At 40.8% G+C, this 17553-nt stretch overlaps 2 protein-coding genes across 6 annotated transcripts in view; one reads left to right on the forward strand and one right to left on the reverse strand.

The window, feature by feature from the left end:
• cemip2 (cell migration inducing hyaluronidase 2) overlaps positions 1 to 1072 on the forward strand; it is a 79420-nt gene extending 78348 nt beyond the window's left edge. For all 3 annotated transcript variants that reach the window (XM_041186708.1, XM_041186710.1, XM_041186709.1), the window contains exon 24: positions 851 to 1072. In XM_041186708.1, coding sequence (XP_041042642.1) covers positions 851 to 1041 — 191 coding nt within the window. In that variant the 3' untranslated portion in view covers positions 1042 to 1072. The remainder of the gene's footprint in view (positions 1 to 850) is intronic.
• Positions 1073 to 3488: 2416 nt separating this feature from the next.
• si:dkey-238d18.4 (TBC1 domain family member 17) overlaps positions 3489 to 17553 on the reverse strand; it is a 61162-nt gene continuing 47097 nt past the window's right edge. For 2 of the 3 annotated variants that reach the window (XM_041185577.1, XM_041185576.1), the window contains 2 exons: positions 8553 to 8694; positions 3489 to 4731 (listed from right to left, as the gene is read on the reverse strand). In XM_041185577.1, coding sequence (XP_041041511.1) covers positions 4572 to 4731; positions 8553 to 8694 — 302 coding nt within the window. In that variant the 3' untranslated portion in view covers positions 3489 to 4571. The remainder of the gene's footprint in view (positions 4732 to 8552; positions 8695 to 17553) is intronic. The other variant, XM_041185579.1, reaches the window with a different exon arrangement.

Raw genomic sequence — 17553 nt, forward strand, 5'->3', positions numbered from 1 at the left:
TCTATTTTTCTAAGTCACTTCTCTCTCGTAAGCCTCCACAACTTTTCTACTTGAACCTCATACATAAAGAAAAACTTGTTTCACAGCCAATGAAGTACCTTCTGAAGTGTCGTCCCTGTTGTAATATAGGAAACATGGTAGCGAATCTGTGCACAGCAAGCTCCCACAAACAGCAATGACCAGATAATCTGTTTAGTGATGGTGATGGAGAGATAGGTATTGGCTAGGATGCTGGGGAGAACTCCCCTGCTCGTCTTCAAAATAGTGCCCTGGGATCTTTTACATCCACCCACAGACATAAGGTGTCCGTTAGGTCTTGTGAAAGGCAGAGTGCCATTAATTCTATGAAAGGTACAAGTGAATACTGGACATTCAAAGTCAGAAACAGAATATATATCAATTAATATAACAGCATTTTAATCACACACAAATTTCAAGTGGGAATAATACCTCGAGGCTGAAACATGCTATTCTAGTTGCAAGATTTATGAATGTATTGATATGATTCCTTTGGTTTTGATTTTACATCCAGTTGTTTATAGTCCTAATTTGGAGTCCTTTGACTCCTGTAAAAGGCATCATGCTTTCCTGCAGAGGTTTTAAAAGCCATAATTCAAGCTTGAGAGATGAATCGACTCCTGCCTTGCATCAGTTATGCACATTCAGTAAAAAAAAATCCATTGAGCTAAACCCAAAAAAACAAAAGTATCAAGTTTATTTTTTCAATGTTAGTTGGTTAAAAGCGCACCAATTGAAATTCTTTGCTTTACTTACTTAACATTTCTCAGCACGAGAGAGCACGATTCATGTTTGCCGCCCACGTGACAATATACTCTTTATTCTTTTGCAGAGAGCATTGCTTTCTTTGGATATAAAGGGGAATTTAACCCATCGTGGACCAGGCTGTATAGCAGCCCTGCTGGGCAGAGCCTACGCCTCTTGGAAAAGTACATTCCACTTCAACTGCAAGATTATGGCTGCACTAATGTTACCAAACCTCAAAGAAAGGAACTGGAACTTTTACAGAAAGCTTTACAATGAATATCAATTTGAATAAATGTGACCTAACTTATTTTATTAATGCTTGTTTTATAGTCTCTTTCTTCCCATATATATATATATATATATAGGAAGGATGTAAATGTGTTGGAGACTGTTCAGAGGAGGTTTACTAGATTGATACCTGGAATGAGCGGGTTGTCTTATGAGGACAGGCTGAGCTTGTTTCCACTGGAATTTGGAAGAGTGAGGGGTGATTTGACTGAAGTGTACAAGATCCTGAACAGTCTTGACGTAGTGGATGTGGAAAGGATGTTTCCTCTTGTGGGTGGGTCTAGGACTAGGGGAGTACTGTTTTAAAATTAGGGGTTGCCCCTTTAGGACATATGAGGAGAAACGTTCTCTGAGGGCTGTGCGACTTCAGAACTCTCTGCCTCCGAAGGCGGTAGAGGCGGGGTCATTGGATATTTTTAAGGCACACGTAGATAGATTCTCATGCCTGACAAGAATCTAAGGTTATCGGGGGTAGATGGGAATGTGGAATTCGAAACACAAACAGATCTGCTATGATCTTATTGAATGGCGGAGCAGGCTCGAAAGGCCACATGGCCTACTTCTGCTCCTATTTCATACATATTTATATCTGTCTCTTCCCTTCCCTCTATTTAAAAAAAATACAAAACAAAGTAAAATAAAAAGGGAAAATACTGGGAACAGTCAGCAGGTCAAGCGGCATCGTTAATGATTCAGGGCAATGTGAAACATTAACTCTGTGTTGCTCCAAAGATGTCGCCTGATCTTCCCAGCATTTTCTGTTTTTATTTCAGATTTCCAGGAGCTGCAGTATTTAAAACAATGTGTTGTTCTGTATTCCTGCATTGATTTAGTATAGTTTTTAAAGAAATATATTTGGCCTTTTAAATTTATTTCCTGTTTATCCCCAGATGGAGCTGGGTGAATTATATTACTTTAGGCTCGGAGCCAGTTTACAGATAATTTTCCGTTGATGGGGGCAATTGAAGAATTCATACCAGAGAAGTGTGGGGCATTAAATATAAGATGGTCACCAATAAATCCAGAAGGGAATTCAGGAGAGACTTCTTCAGCTACAGGGTGGTGAAAATTTGGAACTTGCTACCATAGGGAGTGGTTGCCTTTAAGGGGAAACTGGATTAACATGAGGGAGAAAGGAATAAGATAAGCTGATAGGGTGGGAGGGAGGTCTTGTGGTGCAGTGGGTAGCATCCCTATTTCTGGGCCAGAAGCTCAGGGTTCAAGACCCACTTCAGGACTTGATGGCCATGGAAGGTGCATTCATCACCTGGCCAAACAGGTTGTGTATCAGCCTGTAAATCCTTCCAAAGCCCCTGATGGCAGGCTGTAAGAGTGGGATAGTTTCCTGGTCATCCATACTGCAGTAGTACTTTACCAAGCATAATCATGGGCCAATCCAGTGGAAGTCCATAGTCACAAAAGCCCTCTTAGGGCCTGGTACCTGAAATGAGGACAAGGAGAGCTGCCGCTGCCCCCACCCTGCACCAGACTGGCCTGTTCTCTGCTGTATATTCTATACCATTCTACTAGCCATGTGAATTCAACAAGATTGCATAACGTGAGTGCAAAATATAAAATGGCAGATTTTGAAGCGACAGTAATTAATGAAGCTTAGCTGAATGAAGAGGATGGGGTAGTGACAATTTACAGGGCTGTGGGTGCACCAGGGAGGAAAGGAATTTGTGAGCTGCTCTTTTGGTGAGGGGAGAGTTACATGTTGCCGAGGGTAAGGAACAGGACATCTTCTCAGAGTGGATATGAAGGTTAGAAAAGGAAATGGAGGCCACCATAGAATAGTTCTAGAAAAGGAAGGATAGCAATAAAGGAATTTTCAGAGATCATTGGAATTGGGTTCTGCCCCAACATTGTTGGGGACATACCAAATTTGATACTTTTTTAAAAAAGGGAGAAGGGATGCATCTTCAAACTACACCTGTGACTCTGTGGAACAGGAGTCAGATCCTGCATCTTCTAACAAAGAAGCAGAAACACTATCACTGAACCACAGGTTTGCTCCTAATGAGTGGTGGGCTCCGTAAAGGAATTTAAAATAACTAATTTGAACTGAGTGTGCTCCTTTTTTCCCCCTAATCAAAATTCCCTCAAATAGCTGGAGTCATACTTAGCATGAAGCAAAGATGGTTCCAGTTGTTGGAGGCTGATCACCTCAGCTCCAGGATGTTCCTCAAGGCAGTGTCCTAGGCTCAACCACCTTCAGCTTCCTCGATGACCTGTGGAGGGAGTGCTGTGCTGTCACAGGTGGCATCTTTTGGATGAGATGTTAACCTCTCAGATGTCTGCCCTCTCAGATGGATGTAAAAGATTCCATGACAATATTTTGAAAGAGAGAAAGGGAGTTCTCTCTGGTGGCCTGGTTAATATTTATGCCTCAGCCAACTACTGAAAACAGATGAAATGGTCATTATCGCATTGTTGGCTGTGGGAGCTTGCTGTGTGCAAATTGGCTGCCTATTTCCTTCAAAAAGAAGCTGCTTAATTAGCTGGGCCAAGCAGACCTTTAGGACATCCTGAAAGGTGGAGCATAGATGCAAGACCTTCTTCCCAATGGAATCAGACTTGTTCGTCTGTGTAATTAAGTGGGCAGTATAAAGAGCCCATTGTGTTAGCTGAATGGTTTGAATACATGATATCAAATTTCATGGAGCTCAAAAAATGAAGGTCAAAACTAAGATCACATTTTATTTAACATTATTCAGTAACAATAATAAAAGATCTATTCAACATTTTTGATCACACTGCAAATTTTTTTTAAGTGAAATACTTCCACAAATGTAGGCTCCTCGTAGCCTACTGAAATATCACTGGGTGGGCATAAATGCAGTTTATGAAGCATTTATGCCGATAGAGGTGTGGTTAATTAGTGAAAGTACGAAGGCACAAAGTGGTAGAATGGCAGTCCTGCCCAGGATATTCCACACACTGCACACCCAGGGATTTATCGCAGGGAAGGACTGAGGCATTTCCTCAAGAGTGACAGACAATCACCTCATGACCGGCTCTCGTAACATCCAACCTGAAGAACCTCAGTGGGACCAGCATTAACTGATCTCATGCATTGCTCCTCGGCAAAAGAATGAAGTCGGGCACAGTGAAAACCCAAACACAAGGGAAGGGCGTTGTTTTATTGTGACAGGGCAGAAGGCTCAAGCTGTTGCACAGCTTAGCCCTTTTTAAAGCATTTACTGGGGGTTGACTAATTCAACAATCTTGTGAGAGATAGGTCAGCATAAGTTTGAACCATGGGCTGCATTTTAGAAAGGGAAATGAAAACGATTGCATTTAAATTAAAGTCTTTAATAACTGGGACCTTGCAGTAATAACACTGACAAAGGTCAGCCAATTCGGCATAAAAATACAATGTAAACATCAAAAGATTTCTGCAAAGGCACATTCAGTTTGGGAGGTTATCTTATTTTGATGAGTCAGGCCCTGAATTGTACCCAAGTGCTTCTCCTCAATGGTCATAACCTAGATGTAATCGGTAACAGTGCAGCCTGTCAGGAGAACAAATCCATCAACTTAAAACTAAAGAAACCCTTTTTCTTTGGCTCTGTACAGAGTTTCTTGAAACAGTCCATCACAGATTTGTTGCAGTAGTTGAAGAACGCTTGTTCTGCTCTTTCGAGAACTCTGTCCAAGTTCAGCGCTCCCTGCAAGCTAAAGGTACAGAGTGTGGTGTAACTGAAAGAACAAACAAGTGCAGTACAGCTGCACAAACTTAGACATCAGTCAGAAAGTGGCCAGCTGGTATACCCATCTGCTAGTGTGGGACTCATCAAATCTTCCTCAATTCTATTTGGATTCAATGCTAGTCAATATTGAGGTTGAGAATGGCACTGGTTGAATAATTTGAAACCACCTGAATTTGATCCAATCTATTTTTTTTTAAATAACCCTTGTTGCTATTTGGAAACTTGGGCCCCCAGCCATAAAAATTCCTGAAACTAAGAAACGTTTTCAGGGAGAAATTGACTCCATGTGCTTGTATCTGTCTTCCAATGAATGGTTGATGCTATATTCAGTCCACACTCTTCCCATGCAGAGTAGACTGAGGATTCGCAGGCTGATTGACAGCTTATGTCCTGATGTGAACACTCCTTCCACACAGCCAAACTATAACCACCTTTGTACCAGCTGAATAGGGAGTTCAGTATGACATGGTGGGTGGTCCTTGAGGGGCTCCCACAACCAATAGAATGGGAACTTGAGAGCCAATCGCACCCATTGGATGCCAGTATCCCAATGGGTGGAGACCCAAAATTCAGAGGCTGTACACATGCCAGGACTGTCAGGAGTGAGTTTGAACCCCGCACCTGCTCATTCAGAACGGGGAACCTTAACACTGAGTCAGAAGTTTGCTCCTAATGATTGGCAAGTTCAGTAAAGAAATTTAATTAAAATCAAAAGGAATGCCACTTCATTTCTCCCTGATTGACTCATCAGTTATTTCTATTGGAAATCTACAGGGTTTCTCCAGTGAACATCATGTTTCTATTCCTCACACTACACCTTCCCCTGTACTCATGGGTTATCCAAGAGACAGCAGCCAATGCAGACTGGATGTGGGCTTTCCTGTGACCATGCCTTAGCAGGCCATTTGGCCCAAATGGTCTGTGTCAGTGATAAAAACAAAAAACTGCAGCTGCTGGAAATCCAAAACAAAAACAGAAATACCTGGAAAGGGTCATGAGGACTCGAAACGTCAACTTTGTTCTTCTCCGCCGATGCTGCCAGACCTGCTGAGTTTTTCCAGGTATTTTTGTTTTTGTTTTGGTCTGTGTCAGTGCTTATGCTCTATGGTGTTATTTGTATTGCTTGAGTTTAAGCCCATACAGGTGGAAGGCATTTATTGGATGGTTGTTTGAGAACATATAAAGAGACTCAGTGCTCCTTTAAGGGGTTAATTTATTTTTATTGGTACTCAAAAAGAGTATAAAAAGTCAGCTTGCCCCTTTAAAGGGCTGTTAATTAACTTGATTATTAGTTCATTTGTTTATTTCATTGGTATGCTCAAGAGTATAAAGACACATTTACTGACACAGGAGTAGAGTGGCGTCAGGAGATTATACCTGTAATGTTTCACTCGGAATAAATCTAGCCCAAGTAAAGACTAGCTCAGGTTTCTTCCTTTGCCAGCTGGCTGTCAGGTGTATAACACAGAGCAGCCTTCTCCCATCCTCTTTGATCTCACCCTATCAACATATCCTTCTTTTCTTTTTGCCCTCCTGGTATGTTGCATGGATCTATGCTCCATCAATCATGATCCTTTAAAAGGTGACCAAGCCTCTTTCTCAAATACCTGCAGTCACACTTGACACAAAAAGGAAGATGGCTGTGGTTTTTGGAGGTCAATCATTTCAAACCCAGGACACTGAAGCTGTTCCTGGGTAATGTCCCAGGTCCAACCATCTTCAGCTGCTTCATCAATGACCTTCCCTCCATCAGAAGGTCAGAAATGGAGCTGTTTGCTGATGCCTCCAAACTGTCCTACTCCATTCATAATTCCTCAGATGGTGAAGCAGCCCATGCCAGCCTTGTGTGGGACCTGGACCACAGTCAGACTGGCACCTGCAAATAGCAGGTAAGCTTCATTTCACACAAGTATCAGGTAATTACTCATCTCAACAAGAGAAAGCCAAACCACTTGACAAGTGGTATCAATGTGAGAAAGTCCCTCACCATCATTATCTCAGTGGTGGGGGTGGGGGTGGGGGCGGGGGTTCAATGATCAGACACTGAACTGGACCAGTCCTAACAACATTGTAGCCACAGGAGCAGGGCAGTGTCTGGGAACATTGCCACCTGTTGTTCACCTTCTGAGCCCCCAACAGTCTCTCTACCATTTCCGAAGCTCAAGACAGGAGAATGATGGAATACTCACTATTTGTCTGGATGCTAACAACATCAACAATCAAGAAGCTCAACCCCATCTAGAGCAGAACAATTTGCTTGACCAGTGCTTCTGCAATTGGACTCAACAGCCATCCCTTCCACCAATGGTGCCCGGTGGATGCAGTATGGACAATTTATAGAATTTACTTCCACAATACCTCCCTCTCTCTGCAACCACTACCACTCGAGAAGGACGACACGTCCAAATCCTCGTGGGAATGACATGCCCTCCAAGTTCCCTTTCAAGCCTCATTCTTTGTTGCTCATCCCTAACTGGCCTTGAACTGACACATTTGCTAGCTCATTTCAGAGGGCTGTTGAGCGTCAACAACATAACTGTGGGTCGGGAGTCACACGTAGGCCAGACTAGGTAAGGACGGCAGATTTCCTTCCCTAAAAGACATTAGTGAACCAGATGGGTTTTTACACCAAATCGATAATTTCATTTCATTACTGAGACAAGTTTTATATTCCAGATTTTATTAATTAAATTTAAATTCCACCAGCTGCCCTGATTGGATTTGAACCCAAGTTTCCAGAGTATTAGTCTGGGCCTCTGGATTACTGGTCCAGTGACATTACCACCATGACTCTATCGACTCTCATCAGTGAACCAGATGGGTTTTACAACAATCTGGTAGTTTCAAGACCTATTAATGAGACTAGCATTTTACTTCAGCTTTATTGATTAAATGAATTTAAACTTCCTCAGCATTGGTCTGGGTCTCTGGATTATTAATCTAGCACCATCACCATTATGCTACCATCCCCTACGTTGTTTCAACATCACTGGGTCAATATCCTGAAATTGCCCACCTCAAACCATTGGGCTCCAGTGATCTCAAAAAAGCAGTTTACCTCCACCACCATCTTCCCAGGGCAATCAATGCTTGCTGGAGTCTCTACGCCCAAAGAATAAATTAGTAAAAGATCTGATGTGTAACATACAAAGTGCTATAGAATAATGAGGGGAGTGTTTACACCCTTTACATCCTACAATCGTTTACTGCAGAGGACTGTAGAGGCTGGGTTATTAAGTATATTCGAGGTTCAGACAGACAGATTTTTAATCAGTAAGGGAATCAATGGCTATGGGGAAAAGGCAGGAAAATGGAGTTCAGGATGATCAGATCAGTCATGATCTCATTGAATGGCGGAGCAGACGCGATGGGCTGAATGGCCTACTTCTGCTCCTATGTCTTATGGTCTTATCCTGATAACAGGCAGTGAGGAATTGCCTTCAGGAAAGCTGACTACAAGTTAGGCTGCCTTGAGCGAAGCCTGTCCCATTCAGGCCAAAATATCTCAGCAGGCTAGAGTTGAAATTGGATCTGCTATTGTAGGAGACATCCAGAGGTCAATTAAAGGCTAATTTCCATGCTTAAGGAAGTGTCGCCATTGTACAAAGGGACCCTGTGGCAACAACAGTGCCCACCAGCGACTGAGTCCAATAGCAACATGTTTAAGGCAGATCACTGTGCAATGTTTATCTCTAAATGCGAAGCACTAAACTGAGGTAAAGACAATCTGTTGTTCTTGGCATTATTGAGAACACTAGATGATTGAGTGTGTGCTTGTAAGTTTACCTGTTTGTAAACTGAATGAGTTCCACTTCATCCGAGCATTTTAACAGCAGCTCCTTTTTCTCCAGCAAGATTGCGGCACAGATGAAGAGTTCAAAGGTGTAATCATTATTGGTCAACGGCAACTCAGGCCTGATCTTGCCTTCTATAGTTGCGGAAGAAAGAAAACACAACTGGCAAACATAAGAAATACGCCTTATTTATCAGTCAACTTTTTAAAGTTTTTTTTTGAAAAGGAGAGTATAAGATTTGCTGAAATTTACAGGTTCTTAATTTTCCAAGCTGCTTTTTCTAAAAACAACACATTTTGCTACTGCCACCACCAGACTTCAGAAATGAGCAAGTTGGTGGCAGATGCAATTAAATACGGGTGACTGTTCAGTGATATATTTTAAGGAGAAAAAACAAGGAATCACATAGTGATGCAGATATTCATAATTCCTTGAAATAGGGACTTAAGGAAAACAGTCAGAAAAGGGCTAGAGAACAGGGGTAAAGAAATAATGATGAATTTATAGTACTGTGAACAGATTTGGGTACTGCATTGTAGAAAGAATTTTAAAGTCATCGAGCTTAAAATTTAGTATTGCTGAAAGAAAGAGACATTTTTTGTTAAAGCTTTTTGTCTTGCACTCATTAGGACAGTTTGCAAGAATACCAAATGTAAAGGGAACAACAATTTATATTGTATGAGAAGAGAGTGCTGATTGGTTGACAAGTGGACTGAGTGCCAACCAATCAGCACTCTCTTCTCATAGGATACATTGTTGCTCCCCTTACATTTGGTATTCTTGCAAATTGTCCTGATGAGTGCAAGGTGAAAAGCTTTGAGAAAAATGTCTCTTTTTCAGTAATACTCAAGTTCTGTACTACCAAATGACTACTTAAAATTTAGATTCACCAGGGTGATCCACATTATATACTTAAGGGTTTGAGACTCTGGAACTATTTCTGACAGAATAGAGAAGGTTAAGAGATTTAAAAGAGTTTTTTTTTAAGTTATGAAGAGCTTTCATATTTTGTACAAAGAGAGAATGCTTCCTCTGATTGGCAAGGGACAAGTGGCCATGAATTTAAATTTGGCACTAAATTTGGATAATCAAGTCTACAAGAGAGCCATAAAACCTCGATGGGCCAAATAGCCTTCTCTGTTCTGTACTATTTTATGATATTTTGAAAAGAGTATGAAAGAAGAAATTTCTTTACAAAGTGGATTGTTGGAACATGGAATATTTTGCTACTGGGAGTGGCTGAAGGAGAGATGCTGCATTTATCAAAGAGAAAATAGTTAAAAATTTGACGCTGGGAACTGAACAGGGGCTATGGAGAGAACAGGACAAGAGGATTAGTTCAGATTGTTCTAGTGAAGGACCAATACAGACACAAAGGGCTGAACAGCTTCCTTCTGCATTGCAATCATCTCCATAGTTCAAGAATACAATACTAATTCTTTAAAAGAACAGAACACAATATTAATATTTATCGTACAAAGAATTGTAGAATTACATGATGCAGCTTAAAATCAGACTGTCAAATTTTCTTATACAGCAAGATATAATCATCTGGAATGCAGGTAAAAGGAAACTGGATGCATTCTTTAAAAGTAAATATTAGCAGCAGGACTATGGGCAAGGAGCAAGGGGGATGGACTTTCAAAGAGCTGGCACAGGCACAATGGGCTGCATGATTCCACAAATCTTTGTCCCATTCTTTTCTCCAAATAAGCTATCTAGTTTAGTCCTCCACTCTTACCTACTCCCTCAGATCATTTATTTTTCTTCCAAGGAAATTCCTTTTAAGAGAGCTAAGAAAACCCAACAGCAGTTTGCAGCAGAGAATGTCATCATCTGCACAGAATGATAGAATAATATAGCACAGAAGGTGGCCGTTAGGCCCTTCATGCCCATGTCAGCTCTTTGGTAGAGTTATCCAATTAGATCGGCTCCCCCATTCTTTCCCTATATCCCAGCAAAATGCTTTCCCTTCATGTATTTGTCCAATTCCCTTCTGAAAGTTATTACTGAATCTGGTTCCATCGGCCTTTCAGGAATGCACTCAAGATCGTAATAACTCACTGTGTAAAATAAAGTGTTTGCTCAAAGTATGTTCAGCCCATTGTGTCTATATTTGTCCTTCGCTAGAAGGATCTGAATTAATCCTGTTCTCTCCATAGCCCCTGTACAGTTCCAAGCATCAAATTTTTAACTATTTTCCCCTTTGATCAATGCAGCATCACTCCATCAGCCACTCTCAGTGGCAAAACATGCCATGCTCCAACAATCCACTTTGCAAAGAAATTTCTCTCTTCTTACTCTTTTCAAAGAATCATAAAATAGTACAGGACATAGGAGGCTATTCAGCCCATCAATGTTTTATAGCCGTCTTGCAAACTTGATTATCAATTTTTAGTGCCAATTTTAAATAGTAATATTGCTCAGCTCTGGGAAGGGTGTATTAGCCTTGGGGGCGGGCGGGGGGGGGGTGTGTGTGTGTGTGTGTGTGTGTGTGTGTGTGGAGAAGGTGCAGTGCTGGTTCACCACGATGATACCTGAACTAAAAATGTTAAATTATAAGGACAGATTTCACAGGCTAGGACTCGCTGGGTAAAGATGATCCGGGGGTGATCTGATCAAAGTGCTTAAAATATTAAAAGGGTTTGATAGGGGAGATACAGACAAACTGTTGCCTCTGATGGAGGAATGAAGAACAAGGGGGCATAGCCTTGAAATTAGAGCTAGGCTGTTCAAGGGTGATATTAGGGAGCACTTCTTCAGACAATGCCTGGTGGAAATCTGGAACTCTCTCTCCAAAAGATTCTGGGTGCTGAGGAAACTAGCGTTCAAGACGGAGGTCAATAGAATTTCGTTAGGTGAGGGTATTGAGGAATATGGAGGGCTGAGGTGCAAACCAGCCTTGATCTATCTGAACAGTAGGGCAAACTCGAGCAGCTGAACATTGTCCACCTATTCCAATGGTCCTGAAATATAATCAGTCATAAATAACACTTCATTCCTTACTATCTAAAAGAGGCTCTGTAGTTTGAGGCCAATGTCCTGCACCAGTGTATACCAGAGCTGCATGGAACTGGGTTACAACAAATAGATGATTTTTTTTTGAAGTCATTCTTGGAATACAAGCATCACTGGCAGAGTTATTGCCCATGCCCAATTGCCCTTGAGAAGGTGGTGGTGTGCTGCATTCTTGAACCGCTGCAGTCCATGTGGTGTTGATACACCCACAGTGCACATTCTTATCGTGATAAAAGCAAAATACTGCGGATGCTGAAAATCGGAAATAAAGACAAAGTGCTGGAAAAACTCAGCGGTTAATGTTTTAAGTCCAGTATGACTCTTCTTCGGAACTGAAGAGAGGTAGGAATGTGATGGGTTTTATGCTTTTGAAAACAAAACAGCAGATTTTTCAGCAGCATAAATCTATCACATTCCTATCTCCCTTCAGTTCCAACAAAGAGGCATATTGGACTCAAACAGTCAACTCTGTTTCTCTCTCCACGGATGCTGCCAGACCTCTAAGTTTTTCCAGCACTTTGTTTTTATTATTATCTTATAGTGATTTAACACAACCAAGTGCTGGAAAAACTCAGAGGTCTGGCAGCATCTGTGGAGAGAGAAACAGAGTTGACTATTCGAGTCCAATATGACTCTTTGTTGGAACTGAAGGGAGATAGGAATGTGATGGATTTATGCTGCTGAAAAATCTGCTGTTCCAAAGAAGAGTCATATTGGACTCAACACGTGAACTTTGTTTCTCTCTCCACTGCTGCCAGACCCGCTGTGTTTTTCCAGCACTTTGTTTTTATTATCTTGTAGTGATTTAACACAACTGAGTGGCTTGCTAGGCAGCCACGTTGCTGTGGGTCTGGAGTCACATGTAGGTCAGACCAGGTAAGGATGGCAGAAGGGCATTAGAGAACCAGATGGGTTTTCACAACAATCTGATAGTTTCATGATCATTATTAATGAGATGAGCATTTTTCATTCCCGATTTATTAATTGATAAACATGCTGCCCTGGTGGGATTTGAACTCATGCCTTCACAGCATTACTCTGGGCCTCTGGATTACTAGTCCAGTAATGTTATACTACCATTTCCCAGATGCAATACTCCATTAAAATGACAGTGCATCCTGGCACCTGATATCAGAGAATAGTAGCGAATGGTTGTTTTTCAGTCTGGAGGAAGGTTTACAGTGGGATTCCCTAGGGGCCAGTGTTAGGACCCTGGTTTTATTGATGTATGTTAATGACTTAGACTTTGGTGTACAGGGAACAACTCCAAAATTTGCGGAGATGCAAATCTTGGAAGTATTGCAAACTGCATGGGGATTAGCATTAAACTTCAAAAGGACATAGGTTGGTGGAATGAGGAGACAAGTGACAGATAAATTTAATGTAGAGAAGTGTGAAGTGATTCATTTTGTTAGGAAGAACAAAAAAGGACAATATAAAATAAAGGGTATAATTCTGAAGGGGGTGCAGGAGCTGAGGGATCTGGGGTATATGTGCACAAATCACTGAAGGTGGCAGGGCAGGTTGACAGAGTGGTTAATAAAGCATGCAATATTCTAGGCTCTAATAATAGGAGCATAGAGTACAATATCAAGGAAGTTATAATAAACCTGGTTCAGCCTCAGCTGGAGTACTGCTTCCATTTCTGGGCATCACACTTTAGGAAAGATGTGAAGGCATTAGAAAGCGCAGAAAAGATTCATCAGAATGGTTCAGAGGTGAGGAACTTCAGTTACGTAGATAGATTGGTGAAGTTGGGGCTGCTCTCCTTGGAGATGAGGAGGTTGAAAGGAGAAAGGCATTATATCTGATCATTTCACTAGCAATTACACAGGAGAATAAGAAATACGAAATAACAAATTTGGCAAAGGAACTGGGGCTAGGTTTACCACAATGAAGCATGGGCTTAAATCGATTTGGGAGAAGCCGCTGGAATTTTCTGTGATGTACTGCAGCTATTGTGTCAATTCTTAGTGAAAACTGTGCTGCTTTCATGTGGTGACTGCGGTGAACCAGCAGTGATCTCAACATGATTCCATTTAACAAAAGGCATGCTGTAGTCACTTCAGGGAGTTTCCCAGCCAATGAGTTTTAGAATGCATTTTCAGAAAATGTTTCAACATGGCTTTTACATTTAAAACAGTATTTAACATCATTTACAGGTACAAGCACAAACCACCAGCAGAGAAGCTTACTGAAGCACTGGAGATTGAACAAAAGAAGTAGAATGTCACTTGGCCAACTGCATCGGGACAGAAACAGATCCATTTCTATCCCAATATCTATACCAGGTAATGCTTTTCATTTTATTTCTCTTTTGTGTATATAGAACATTCCCCAGTTATAAATCATGTATTGAACTCGTCATGAAGAGATATTAATGTCTTTGATGTTATTGGAAATTATTTTAAAGTAGTCTGTGTCTCCGTGTGCGTGTGCGTGTGTATGTGTCTGTGTGCGCGCGCGCACGCGTGCGTGTCTTAACTTGGATTAAGCCAGTTAGTCTGGGTGCTTTGATGTATAGTAGTTTGAGATGTTAATTGGGTAAACAGTAAGTAAGGATAGAAGGTAAAGGGTACATTTGCATTTGTTGAATAAACCATTCAAAAGAATGGGTGAAATCTTGCACCTAGCTAGAAGACGTCAGGCAATGTGTTTTTTTTCAGTTAATAAAATTGGTGGAATGAAAGTTTATTGTTAGGAGAGGTAAAATTAAAAAACCTAGTAATAAAATGGAAAATTTACATTCAAAGTGAAAACTAAGTATAAACAGAAAGGAGTTTGTGTTTATGAGCAAGAGGCATTTAAGATCTAACCAGCCTGTAAGCCTACAACTGTGTTTGCAAAGGAACCAAACTGCAAGGGACCTCAATTTGAATTCGTAGGTCAAATGTAGTTTGCTGGTGTCTGTTTAAAGTCTATGGGTTATTGTTGCCTTGGTGAAGATTTACCTGGGTGTGATTTAATTTGGGGATTTGTTTAAAAGTTATCATGGTAATAATTTGTAGACATGTGTTTGTGTTTAATCCGTTATTAAACTAATAAATGTTTAATTTAGTTTTATATAAAAACCTCTTGAGGCTTGGTGGTTTTATTCCTGAATTCAGAGCTGCATCTCAAACATACCAATTGAAAATATAGGTTATGACAGTTGTTCAAGTTTCCCGCTGGGATTTAAACGACTAGGCCTTTACCAACTGCTGTGTCATAACAATTGGGGCTCTTGGTGGGATAATATTTGTAATTCCTTGATTGGTTTGGAATTGGTGAATCTGAAGGTTACGAGTGCGAGAAGCACTTTGAATTCAGGAGTTGGTGAGATATTTTTATAAGTGGTGAGACTGCAAGATGGCTTTGGCATTGCGAAGTTTTGTCTGGGAGTAGAAGATATAACTCTGATTGGGTTACAAAAAATAACCAAGAGTAAGTTAACGGGGTTGGCGTATAAATTACAATTGGGGGTTACCTGCAGGGGCTAGGAAATCAGGTATAATTAAAAATATAGCACAGCATCTACAGTTGAAAGTGATACCTGACACCAGTGAGTCACAGCTGGAGGTAGTGAGACTTCAGTTACAAATGAAGAAGCTTGAACGTGAGCAAGCCAAGGAGCTGAAAAAACTTGAATTAGAAGCATATGACAGAGAAAGGGCATTTCAAAGGAAGCAAGCAGAAAAGCAGGAGAAAGAAAGGAAGCTGGACCTGGAATTTCAGGCAAGAGAGAAGGATAAAGAAAGACAGACAAGGGAAAGAGAAAAAGAAAGAGAAAGAGAGTACCTGCTTAAAAGGTTGGAAGTTAAAAAAGAGATCTCAGATTCTGAGGAGTGTTCTGACCTAAAACCCAGTGGGAAGATGTTTAAATTTGTACAAACTCTTCCAAATTTGAGGGAAAAGATGTTGAAGTGTTCTTTATTTCATTTGAGAAGATAGCTAAATAGGTGAAATAGTCACAGAGTACTGGGCATTGTTGTTACAGTCTAAGTTAGTGGGTAGAATGCATGAGGCATATGCTTTGCTGTCTGAAGAAGTATCAGTGAATTATGATGTGGTGAAGGCGACTACTGTGCGTGCATATGAGTTGGTTCCTGAAGCATACTGACAGAAATTTAGGAACATGAGAAAACAGCCCGGGTAAACTTATATTGAATTTGAGAGAGTAAAACAAAGTAATTTTGACTGATAGAAACGGGCGTTAAAAATAGAGACAACATATGCAGCTCTCAGGGAAGTCATTCTTTTGGAAGAATTTAAAGATTCAATTCCTTAGGTAGTGAGAACTCATGTGGAGGAAGAGGGTTGATTCTGTAAGACAAGCAGCAGAGATAGCTGGTGATTATGTTAGTTCGTAGAGCTAAACCTTTTCTTCGTCACCCTTTCAAATCGGAAAAGGATAGAAAGTGGGAAGGTGGAAGAAGGTGGGTAGTCAGGGAAGAGGAGTAGTTGGAAATTCTCAGGAAGTTTTTTCTCAGGAGAAAAAGGAAGGTGCTGAGGGTAGGAGTGACATTCGAAAATTGAGGTGTTTTCATTGTAATAAAATGAAGTATACAAAGTCAGTGTGTTGGAAATTGCAGGGAAAACCTGTCGGAGTTATTGGGGTGCAGAAAAGTTCTGGAAGTAAAAGTACTGTAGGTTCAGGCACAGAAAAAAACAGTGGTTTGTGTACAAGTGAAACAGGGAGAATCAGTGATATGTAAAGAAGTGGGAATGTGTTCACAGTTTACCCAAGATAATTCGGAGGAGCAGGTTGCAGAAATGTTTAAAGACTTTGTGTGTGAAGGGAAAATCTTTTCATGTGCACAGGGTGGAGTAGGTAAAGGTGTTAACATTTTAAGAGACACAGGGGCTAGTCAATCCTTAATGTTGTGGGATAGTGATATTTGTTGTTCAGAGGGAGAATTGCAGGAGCAGGTGATAATAAGTGGGGTTCATGGAGATGCTAAACCTATTCCAATGTGGAAGGTAAATTTAAAGAGTAACTGGAAGACAGGTGAAGTTATTGTTGGGATGGTGGAAAAATTGCTCATTGCAGGGGTTCAATTTATTTTGGGTAATGATATACCTGAATCACAGATTTGGGTGATGCCTATGTTAGTAAGCAGCCTGTAGAAGTGTTTTCAATAGAGGTGTTAGAGAAGGAGCATCCTGGATTGTTTCTAGATTGTGCTGTAGTGAGATCAGAGGCACACAGGTTGAAACAAGAAAAACAAGAAGGGAAGGCAGTTCAAAGGCAAGAAGAAGGTGTCAAAATCCAATTAGCTGGCACTGCGTTGAATAACATTGTTCAGGAGGAAAGACTACAGGACAATTCAGCTGATATGTTTAACTCCAGGAGGTTGGTGGAGTGATGGAAAAATGATTTGCAATTAAAGCAGTTATATCAGAAAGCTTACTTGGGAATAGAAGCAAAAGGTATACCAAAATGTTATTACCTTAAGGGAGATATTTTAATGAGAAAATGGAGGCCGAATCATGTTTCAGCAAATGAAAGCCTGAGTGAGGTGCATCAGATTGTTATCCCATTAGGGTACAGAAATGAGATTCTGAGGATTGCTCATGAAATTCCAATGGGGGGACATTTAGGAATTAGGAAAACACAGGAAAAGATATATTTTTTTTGGCCAGGATTGCATAGAGTTGTAGTCAAATTCTGTAGAACATGTTACACATGTCAAGTAACAGGGAAATTACAAGCAGTGATTATGCCAGCGCCTTTAATCCCAATACTAGCATTTGAAGAACCTTTTACTAGGGTCATGATTGATTGCGTAGGACCCCTCCCTCAAACTAAAAGTGGAAATCAGTACTTACTGACAATAATGGATGTGTCTACCAGGGTTCCTGAAGCGATACCTTTAAGAAATATTACAACTAAGATGGTGGTGGAGGAGTTAGCTAAATTTTTCACGAGATATGGTTTATCTAAGGAAATACAATCAGATCAGAGGTCAAATTTTATGTCACAGCTGTTTAAGGAA

This window comes from Carcharodon carcharias, chromosome 4, assembly GCF_017639515.1.
Source record: "Carcharodon carcharias isolate sCarCar2 chromosome 4, sCarCar2.pri, whole genome shotgun sequence".
NCBI lineage: Eukaryota > Metazoa > Chordata > Chondrichthyes > Lamniformes > Lamnidae > Carcharodon > Carcharodon carcharias.